This window comes from Monodelphis domestica, chromosome 1 (assembly GCF_027887165.1).
Source record: "Monodelphis domestica isolate mMonDom1 chromosome 1, mMonDom1.pri, whole genome shotgun sequence".
In the NCBI taxonomy this organism is placed as follows: Eukaryota; Metazoa; Chordata; class Mammalia; order Didelphimorphia; family Didelphidae; genus Monodelphis; species Monodelphis domestica.
The window spans coordinates 232289777-232301429 of record NC_077227.1 but is presented as its reverse complement, the minus strand read 5'-3'; the positions used below and the strand labels follow the sequence as shown (position 1 = coordinate 232301429).

Below are 11653 nucleotides of genomic sequence, written 5' to 3'. Positions count from 1 at the left end.
TTGAAACTGCACAACTGCTTCCTCTTCTCTGGTGTTTTTGCCATTCCTTGTCCATTGCATCAACTGTTAAATTGATGAGAACAGAAACTATGCTCAGTTTTAACCATAAAGGCTTAAAAGTAACTTCTTTTTCTGAATTTAACTGATTTGCCCTTCAACAACCTCTTCCTTCAAATTCTCTTTACATTAATGTTTCTAATCAGCCTTTCCAAATGGAATTACAATTTGGACATTTCACTTTTTAATACATTCTCCTTTAAGGCTATTGGTCAGGTAATAGACTATCCTTTTATCAGTAATAATCTACATGTGATTATCCACGAGAATTCTGAGACACTTACATTTTTATCATATCATATTCCAACTTCCTCTAATGTATTATTAGCGAAGAGACTAGACCATTATAAAAGCTAAAAGTCACATTATCTAAAAACTAGAATCAAGAGTCTAATCACAGGGAGTGCATAATTAAAGTGATATTATTTGTAAATTGGAATGATTCAGAATGAAAACATACTGAATTATATATTTATAATCTATTAAGAACAGGATAAATGTTACAATAGTCTCAAAAGCAGTTTTTCAAAACATTGAGTGTTGGGTTGATCTCACATGGAATCCCCTGCCTTCTGGAATTCAGCATAAGCAGATTCCAGTATTCACTCTTCATTTTGACCATAGTTCATTGCATATTCAAAGTCTTTAAAGCTGACATGTCCATCTGAGTCCTGGTCTACTTCCCTGCAGAAAAGAAAAACAAAATTGTTGGTGAGAAAACTATGCTTCAGAAGCATATGAGGATGTTTTTTCTTTTATTTGCAAAGCTATGTATATCTATCTTCAGATCCAAGAGTCTAAAGGTGGACAGTATCTGGTCAACTTCTTTTATTTAGAGAGAATTGGAGACTGAAAGCCGCAGACCAACTGTTTCCCAAATTGAGTATTCACCTCCCATCTCTGCTAGGCTGGACTGTGGGTGACATCTCCATATTCCCTTATCACCTCAATCCTACAAACCTGAGCTTCCCGGAAGCCTTGGGCTACCTCCTAAGGAAAGCCTTCTCGGGTCCTCGTAGTTATTAGTATTCTCTCCTTTCTCAAATTATCTTGCCTTTTTCCTTCTGAATGAACATTGTATCCCCCAGCCCACAAGACTGTGAGTTGCTTGAGGGCAGGGACTATCGTTTTTCATGCTATTTTCATATTTCTAGTCCCTAGCATGAAGACTTACACATGTAATAAATGCTAATTTTTCTGTCTTCATAATAACCCTGTGAGTTGGGTTGGAGACTCTTATTAGCCTCATTGTATGTGTGGGAAAGCTGAGGCACATAGCAATTAAATGCTTGAATTGGAAAGTTTAAGTGACTTGCCCAAGGTCACATAGATAGTAAGTAATATGAATCTGGTCTCAAAGGGAGGTCCTCTACTTGGAAAATTCTTTCTCCCATGCCATATTGCCTGCTCTTTTGCCCCAGAGTATAGGCTAAGGGGGTGGGGGTGGGGAGGCGAAAATTATGCCTCTCTTTTCATTGTATCTGCAGTGCCCACATAACCAGAATCATTGAATTCTATATGATAAATGTATCTACTCTTCACGTAAAGTATAAAAACAATTGAATTAATTCCAGAAGTTACACACAAAGTCATTTTCACTATTTTATGGCTCTACCTCATGTGTTATTTATTTTTATATGGAACAGCATACATTCTGTGACATATCTGGGAAATTATAATAATGATATCTGGCTGGCATTTAGATAGTGCTAGGTTTAGGTAGTGCTTCTCATTTTACCTTCACAACAGGAGGCAGGGGCTATTCTTATTCCCATTTTACAGTTGAGGATATGGAAGGCAGATGTTAAGTGACTCTACCAGGGTTGCACAGCTTCTAAGTATATGTGGCTGGACTTGAACTCAGGTACCCCTCAGTCCAATACTCTAGCCACTGTGCCCCCCCATTCACCTAACGAGAAATGGAGCCTTGTGAATATGTGTGGCATTCAGAAAGAACACATTTCTAAAATAATTTAACATATGTGTACCTATGTGAAGAACCCTTGCTTCCAAAGCCTTCACAATATACAATCATTAGCAGAAATCTGGCAAAATAAAACACTTTCCTTATGAATCTGATTATTTATAAAGTTATTTCTTATGGAAATCCTCCCCTTCAAGGCCCAGCTTAGGGGTCACTGACAAGAAGCTTTCCCTTATCCATCTCCTCCAGGAAGCAGGAATTCCCTCCACTCCTAACTCACAATCTCTTCATGCATCTCTGACCTTTTGTTGCACCTTTCTTTACTTTGGCTTTCCCTTTAGTGGTATACATACCCCCTAAGAAAATACCTGCCTTTTGCAGACAGGGACTGTTTGATTTTTCATCTGTGTATCAAGCACAGGGCATTATGTGTAAGAGATACTGAAAGGAGTATCCCAGAATCTCAGAGATTGGAAGTGACTTCAAAAGTCATCTGGACTAATTTGTCCCTAAATAGGGATCCGATTTACAAAATCTCCTCGAAGAGAGTCCTGGGCTTAAGAGCTTCCACTGAGACAGCTAATCCCACTTTGGGGCAGCTCAAACAGTTGAAAGTTTTGTTGAAAGGCTGCACCAACTGGTTAGCTGGGGTGCGTGGGGTGGACAATAGGTGGGATACACCTATTTTTGTAGGTCTCTTTTGTTTACGTGGGTTCCCAAATCTCCAAAACCAGATACCCAGCTGTTGTGGTTCTGGAAAAAAGACCTGGGCTCTTATAGAACATTAAAGATAAAAATGGTGGACAGGCTACAGAAACAACATATTAAATCTTCAGTTTAAAACCACCAACACCAAATGTGTCCTACAATGATTACTAATGGTGTTTGTGGGAATGTATCTGAAAGGATGTTTGATGAAAGACCATCAAATGTCTCCTCTAGTGGTCATCCTGAATTATTAAAACTTCGTGTTTTTTCTATATAACTGTTAATGTTGAAACAAATAATGTAAAAATTAAAATAAAAATAGTTTTCATCTCTATAAGCTTTAAGGTTTGTGGAGTGCTTTACAATTATTATCTCAAACACATGTATAACCCAGTGTAATTGCTTGTCAGCTCCGAGATGAGAGAACATGAATCATGTAACCTTGGGGAAAATATTCTAAAAAATAAATAAAAAATATTATCTCTTTTTATCCTCACAACAATCCTGGGAGATGGATACTCTTATTACCCTCATTTCGCAGACAGAGAAACTGATACACAGAGATTAAGTGACTTGTCCAGGGTCCTACAGCTAATGAGTGTCTTAGGTTGGATCTGAACTTCCTGACTCCATGTTCTAGTACTCTTCCTGGACTGCTTGAATATACAAGCTGAATACCTCAAGAAAACTCTTAATCTGAACATTGACACAAATTACAGAGGTCATTAATGTTGAATTATCTGTAAAGTAAGCTTTTAAAATACTATGTTCTAAAGTAAACTTTCTCAAATATTTCATTCAAAAGTGTCCAAAGCTATAATGGTCACAGATGGTATAATATCAATTTTTTGCTGTTTCAAAATACAGAAAATTCTCACTTTTCCATCATAGGCCAAACCCCAGCTTCAATGAATTGTTCTAAAATGAATGGCTATCTTCATCACTTCACACTACATATTTGCAAAATATACACGAATATTTTATATTATGCAGAACTGAAGACAGAATGACAAATCTTTTTACTGGCTATTTAGTAATGATTGGTATCACACATTACCATCTCTGGAATATAAATTACCCCTCTCATTAAATTGTACAATTGAAGGCTGAAATATTCTTTCTTAAGGAAATGAATCAGATAAATGTTACTTTTCCTTTCCTAACTGCTATATTTGAACTACACATCTTAATGTGTGGTTAAATGAATAATCTACAAAAGTGGCATCGAGAATAAGCTGCTCCTGATAATTTTTGGTTTATTTGTTTATCGGGTAACAGAATAGTGATTAACTTTCCTGGTCTCAAGAATTTATTTCCAGTGTTTCTTCTATCATAATACTATATTATTTATTGCTTAGTTTCTTGTTTTCTTTGCTAGCATTCTCACTGACATAAAATTTACACAATATTAAGCAATATAACCAAGTAGTTTTACAATGGAGAATAAGATTGAGAGACTATTTTTAATTTACAGATCAATACCCATGTTTATCCAAATAATGCACAGAACAGGCTGCACTGTTGAATTTATGTTTGGAATACAGAAGAGTAAAATAGTTAATGTCTTAGGACTTTTTTTCCTCACCATATCTTAGTGAACAAGGCTGGTAGTCAAGAGGAAAATGAAGCAAAAGTATGAATTTCATTGCTGTAATTTTGAAAGGGAAGATATATTATTACTTTTTTTTTTTACTGCAGAAACTGCATTATTCTGAAGGAATATTCCATTGCACCAACACACAAATCATTCATGTGAGAGGAGAGCAGATGGATCGTGTGGGTAAAATTTTGCAGTGATTTGGGGAGAGAAATAAAACACCGTTAGGAAGGCAGGAGGTGGAACATAAAGCTTCATTGTTCTTTTCCACAGGATTCTAGACTGACAAGTGCTCCCTCTAGTTCCAATTGTATTCTCCAAAAATAAAAATTCGCATTCCAAATTTTCAGTACATCATGCTGAGACATTTTGTAAATTGTAAATGTCTCCTATTGAGAATGATAATTACAAGAGTTTGATGAAGTTTGTCTGGCCATTTATTGAGTGTTATATAGGTTTAGAAGCCCATATTTGGAATTGTGATAAGATATAGGGAAGCGTTTGCCTTGAGGAGCCAGCTACAATACTGGAGACAGACTGTTGGGATTGGAGGAAGGAAGGCTTGAGTCTGAAGCCTATCTTAGATACATACAAGCTCTGTGACCCCGAGTATGTCACTTTATTTCAGCCTTAGTTTCCTTACCCTTAAAATGGGAGGAAGAAGAAAAAAAATGCACTCTGCAAATATTATCTCATTTAACCTTCATCATGACCCTGGAAGGGAAGTGCTATTAATACCCCCATTTTATATTTGGACAGAAACAAAGTGACTTGCCCAGAGTCACACAACTAGTGAGTTACTGAACCTGGATTTGAATTCATCAATTTCTGACTCCAGACCTGATACTCCATACACTGCACTATCTGACTGTTCTAAATTGGAATAATAATAATAATACCTACTTCTCAGAGTTGTTGTGAGGATCAAATGAGATAATATTTATAAAATACTTAGCACATGCCTGGCACATGGTGGTGCTCAGTAGATGCTTATTCCATCTATCTATCTATCTATCTATCTATCTATCTATCTATCTATCTATCTATCTATCTATCTATCCATCCATCCATCCAAACATCCATCCAGTTGACATACTGTATGTTAAATGCTTTACAAACATTAAAGCTCTACATAAAATGGTCTAAGAACATCAATAAAATCAACACATAATATAACTCATCAATTAGAGATTATCTACTCTAATCCCTTTCATTTTATAAAGGAAGAAGTCAATGCTCCCAAAGGTGAAATTACCTTTTGTTGAAAGACACATGCAATTATGAGGTTTCTTTTAATCTTTGTATAATATTTTGTACTATACTTCAGTCTCCTCCCCCACACCAGGACAACAATATCATCCAAAACAAGTACTATGGGTATTGGGGGCAAATGGGGTAACAATAATTAAGTGGAACTGTTTTTTTAAAAGGGGACTTTCTTAGAGGTAAATGTTAAAATAGTTTTTGAAGAATGGGATACATAAAAGATACGTAATTAGACAGGAATTTATATGTGACAACTCATTTTATCCTCACAACAATCCTAGAAGGTAGGTGCTATTATGATTGTTATTTTATGAATGGGGATATTGAGGCTAAGAGAGAGAAATGTGTTGCTCTTAAATTAGATTTGAACTCAAGTCTGGCACTCTAGCCCTGGTATCACTTTGCTTTCTTAAATAACTAATATTTATTTAGCACTTTACAATTTTTGAAGAGCTTTACATAAGTTATCTCATTTGATCTTTACAACAACTATGAGGCAGATGCTATTATTATCCCCTTTTTACAGATGAGGAAACTGAGACTGGAAAAGGTTAAATAACTTGCTCAGGGACACACAGCTAGTAAGTATCTGAGGTAGGATTTGAAATCAGGTTTTTCTGATTCCAGAAAGTCAGGCACTCTAAGATAGACATGAATTTGGCTATAGAGAGAGAAGAGGTCACTCCCAGATGCCTTTGGAAGAAATGGCACAGGCAGCTTTTTCTGATCCTTCTCAATTGTAGTGCCTTCCCTCTGCTGGTTATTTTAAACTTATTTAAGAAGACCTGACTTTAAATTCTGCCTTTGATTCTTATTTACTGTGTGACTGTGGGCAAGTCACTTAATATTTCTTGAACTAAAAGTCTTCCTCCATAAAATGGGCATAAAGTTCCAAATGAAGTGATGTCTATAAAGTACTTTGCAAAATCATGAAGCAGTATATAAATGTTAGCTGTTATAATTAACTGGGCCAGTGATGGCGAACTTTTTAGAGACTGAGTGCCCAAACTGCACTCTCATACTGCATGTGAGCCCCTCCCCCTGCCTTACTCCAGACAGGGGAGGCAGGAAGTGCTCCCATTGGGCTGCTGGGCAGAGGGGTGGGTCATGTGAGAAATGTGCTCAGGCTCATGGAGAGGTGGAAGGGAGCAGCCCCCTTTAGCACACATGCCATAGGTTAGCCAACACAGACTTAGGTGAATGAGGTGCTACTTGGAGATTCCAACATAAAGTGAATATATAACCCCATCTCTTGAGGAGTATTTGTAACTTAGCTGGAAGTACACCTAAGGTAATTTATCTGCTTCAGTGCCTCATTTTTGTGCCTACCATCACATTTTTGTGGGCATTCCTTCTATTGGTGTGGATCACAATCCTCTCCCTTTGCAACTTTTGTTTATATGTTTCAAGCCACTCTACAAAGGATCCACTCAAGGTTTTAGAAACTTTCCAGTAGGTTTGTTTTTTTTTTACATTTAAATTTTTTGGGAAAGGAAAGGAAGGGAAAAAGAATAAGTCCTTCTATAGAGTTTATTATGTACCAGCCATTGGACTAAGTGCTTTACAAATATTTCATGGATCCTCACAATAACCCTGGGAGGTAGGTGATATTATTATCACCCTCATTTTTCAAATGAGGAAACTGAGACAAATGGAGGTGAAATGACTTGCCCAGGGTCACACAGCTATTAACCACCTGTGGCCATATCTGAATTCAGGTATTACTGAAAGAAATGGCAAACCACTCTAGTATCTTTGCCAAGAAAACTCCAAATAGGGTCACGAAGAATCAGATAATCAAAGACTGAAAATAACTGACAAACAACTTCCTGATGAGGCCTAAGTGTTCTATCTACTGTGCCATCTATTTATCCTCACTTCTGTTGCATGACTGGCTTACCACTGTGGAACTGTAAAACCTCAGAATTGAAAAGGGCTCCAGATGCCGTTTAATCTGATCTCCGACTCTACTAGCAATCCCAAGTGGTCATTTGGCCCTTGCTTGAATAATTCCAGTTATAGGGAACTCATTAAGCAGCCAATTTCATATACTGACAAATACATTAATATAGTATGAGCCAAATATAAAGTTCTTAGGTGATATAAAAAAGGAGTGATCAGAATGGTTGTCAGGAAAGGGAAACATGAAGTGAGTTTTATGAGATAGTGTTGGCAACTGATGGAAAGCTTTGAACACCAGGTTGAGATTAGATTAGAAAATGTAGGCTATCTAGAACCAATATAAATAGTGAAATGAATGTGAATTGTGTTTATAATACAGTTCAAGAAGGATTTCCTCCAATGCAGTGATTGGTATTTTATCAACTTCTCATATACGTAACTCCTATTTCAGAACTTTCATTTCAAAGTGCTTATCAAAGATTATAAGAGAACTTCAAACAGATCCAGTTCCAATTCATTCAATGAGATTCTGAGAATTGTGAAATCTATTACAAGAATAACATTCCCTAATTCATTATACTAAAAAATACTTTAAAAAAAGCCTTTATCACCAACATAAACCTAGAGTTGTGTTTTCCTTTTACCTGATTTCACTAAAAAGGAATATGCTTTTTCTTTTCTGAGTTAGTAGTTTCTTAAATGGTTAAAGGCAATTGTGAACTGGAGAGAGAGTTCTACAAGCCAATGTTGCACTATGTGAATCTTTTATTGAACCACATCATATAACCTCTCTAACTCAGTCTGAAGGAAAACACAAATTCACAAAGAAATGACAACAGGTTGACTTTTAAAATGCATAAATAACAACATTTTTTTGTGTGGAAAACTTCCATCCAAAACCAGAAAGATTCTACCAAATTGTTCTGACGATTGTTATTTCTTGGAAAATATACTCCCTTGTAAAATGATTAATTTAAGCCTATGTGTTTTCACAATGCCCAAACTATTCAGATAATTCAAGGTCAAACCCTGGATTTTTCTGGCATCCCTGGAAAACTGGGAGAAGCCTAATTTCCCTTCTCTGAATTTCCCAAATGCTCAGCTTTATGCTGTGGGTTTCATGCTGTGCCCATATGACTAGTGAAAATTAGGTTGTGGAAATTTGTTGGATGATTCTGATGGAACTTATGTTTTATAATTCAGGTAAGTGCAATTTGGAAAGACAAAACAAATGTTAAATTAATTCTGGAGTAGTCCAGTCAATATATATACTCTGGCTAAATTAGGTAATTCCTCAACACCACTTAAGTAGTATTTTTTCATTTAATTTTTATTATTTTTTCTCAATTACATGTAGACAAAAACTTTTAGCATTTCCTTTAAAAATTTTTTGAGTTTTGAATTCTCTTCTCTCGCCCCTCTTTGAAATGGCAAGAATTTTGATATAGATTATACATGTGCAGATATACAAAACATTTCCATATTAGACATATTGCAAAAGAAAATACAGACTAAACCCTACCTCCAAATGATAAAGTATGAAAAGTATGCTTTAATCTGCATGCAGATTCCATTAGTTATTTTTCTAAAGGTGGATAGTATTTTTCATCATTTTATTGCTGGGAATAGCTAAGTCATTCACAGCTGATTATCACACAATGTTGCATTTAATGTGTACAAAATTCTTCTGGTTCTATTCATTTCCCTTTGAATCAGTTCATGTAAATCTTCCCATATTTTTTCTGAAAGCACCCTATTCATCATTTCTTATAACACAATAGTATTCCATCACAATCATAAACTACAACTTGTTCAGTCATGCTCCAATTAATGGGCACCCCCTCAATTTCCAGTTCTTTGCCACCACATAAGGAACTGCTATAAATATTTTTGTACATATAAGTCCTTTTTCATTGCTTTCTTTGGGACACAAATCTGGTAGAAGTATTTCTGGGTCAAAGAGGATGCACAATTTTATAATTCTTTGGGCATAAATTCAAATTGCACTTCAGAATGGTTGGAATAATTCACAACTCCATCAACAATGCATCAGTGTCCCTATTTTTTCACATCCCTTCTAACATATGTCATTTTTCTTTTCTGTAATATCAGCCAATCTGAAAGATAAGAGGTGGCAACTCAGAGTTGTTTTAATTTGCATTTCTCTAATCTATAGGTGGTTTAGTGGATCAAGACCCTGTTCTGGAGACAGGAGGTCTTGGATTCAAACCTGGCCTCAGACACTTCCTAGCTATGTGACTCAGGCAACTCCCTTGACATTTACTGCCTAGCCTTCCCATATCACTCTTCTGCCCTGGAACCAATATACAGTATTGATTCCAGGACAGATGGTAAGAATTTTTTCAAAAATAGTGAATCAGAGTATTTTTCATATGAATTCATGTAGTTTTGATTTCTTCTTCTGAAAACTGCCTCTTCATATCCTTTAGCCATTTATCAATTAGGGGGTGATTATATTCTTATAAATTTGACTCAGTTCTCTATATATTTGAGAAACTTACTTTATCAGAGAAACTTGCTTTAAAAATCTGCCCCCCTCCCCAGTTTTTTGCTTTCCTTCTAATCTTGGCTATACTGGTTTTACTTGTTGTGCAACCCCTTCTTAATTTCATGTAATCAAATTATGCATTTTGTATCTCATAATGCTCTCTATATCTCTTCTTTTGTCATAAATAAATGCTTTACTTTCCATAAATTTGACAGGTAAAATATTCCATACTCCCCTAATTTGCTTTTATCATTCTTTATGACTAAATCATGTACCCATTCTGACCTTATCTCATTGTACTCTATGAGATGTTGGTCTATATGTAGCTTCTGCCAAACTGCTTTCTAGGTGTCCCAGAAATTTTTGTCAAATAGTGATTTCTTATTCCAAAATCTTGGCTATTTGGAGTTATCAAACAATGGATTGTTATGTTCATTTGTATATATCATGTATTATGTACGCCTAGGTATTGTGTACCTAATCTATTCCAATGATCCATCATTCTATTTTTCAGCCAGTACATACCAGGTTGTTTTGATGATTACCACTTTGTAATACATTTTAAAACCTGAAATTGCTGGGCAACCTTTCTTAATATTTTTCCCATTGATATTTCTTGATATTTTTGACCTTTGTTCTTCCATATGAATATTATTATATTTTTCTAGTTCTAGAAAATATATATATATTTGTAATTTGATTGGTATTGAATTGAACAAATAAATTAATTTAGGTAGAATTATCATTTTTAGTGTTTTGGCTCAGCTTACCCATGAACAATTAATACTTTTCCAACTGTTTAGATTTGACTTCATTTATGTGAAAAAGTATTTTATAATTGTATTTCTATGGTTCCTGGGTTTGTCTTTTCAGGTAGACTCCCAAGAATTTTATATTATCTGCAGTTATTTAATTTAATTAGTTGATTTATTTTTAAACCCATACCTTCTGTCTAAGAATGGCAGAAGGGTGGTAAAGGCTAAGTTATAGGGGTTAAGTGACTTGCTCAGGGACCCATAGCTAGGAAGCATCTGAGGCCATATTTGAACTTAAAGATCTCCCATCTCAGGCCTCACTTTCTATCCACTGTGCCTACAGTTTTTTTGAAATGGAATTTCTCTTTCTACCTTTTCTTGCTGGACTTTGTTGGGAACATATAGAAAATATAAAATTGTGAGTTTATTTTATATCCTACAACTAAAATGACTCAACACCTGGTCAATCCATATTCTGGATGTAGAGAAGAAAAACACTAGAGATTTTCACATGGCATGTGTGCTTCATGGTGTGTGTTGATGGATGTATCTAGATATCTTGCTTACTATGGAGATTATTCCCAAACAATAAACTTAGTGACATTTTTTATTCTGAGATTCCATGACAACCTCACACAGAGCTCTGAAAGTTGACACTGTGCTTGATGGCGTTACCTGGAACATGAAGAGCTGAAATCTAATGGTGAGGTAGAGCTCTAAATTAGGAAAATTTTCATGGCGTGGAGGTGGTGAGGGAGGGAAATAGGGGAGGATGGGGAACTCTCTCCCCCTTCTTCCCCACTATTTTTTGATTGTCAGGGGAATAATTTCAACCTAAGTCAAAACTGTCATTGCATTCGAGTCAAAACCTGGCCGAATAGTGAGAGTAAAAATTACACTTCATGGAAGGAGCCCCTGCCACGGATGAAATGACC

The 11653-nt window shown here is 35.7% G+C and overlaps 1 protein-coding gene across 4 annotated transcripts in view; it reads right to left on the bottom strand.

Annotated features, from left to right (window-relative positions):
* Window positions 1-461: 461 nt before the first annotated feature.
* Window positions 462-11653, bottom strand: part of EFCAB11 (EF-hand calcium binding domain 11) — a 199246-nt gene continuing 188054 nt past the window's right edge. For 3 of the 4 annotated variants that reach the window (XM_007472631.3, XM_007472632.3, XM_001371962.3), the window contains one exon: window positions 518-741. Coding sequence is in view for 2 of the 4 variants with exons in the window: in XM_001371962.3 (XP_001371999.1) it covers window positions 660-741 (82 nt within the window). In the remaining 2 variants the exon portion in view is untranslated. Of the gene's footprint in view, window positions 742-11653 lie in introns of all 4 variants that reach the window. The other variant, XM_007472635.3, reaches the window with a different exon arrangement.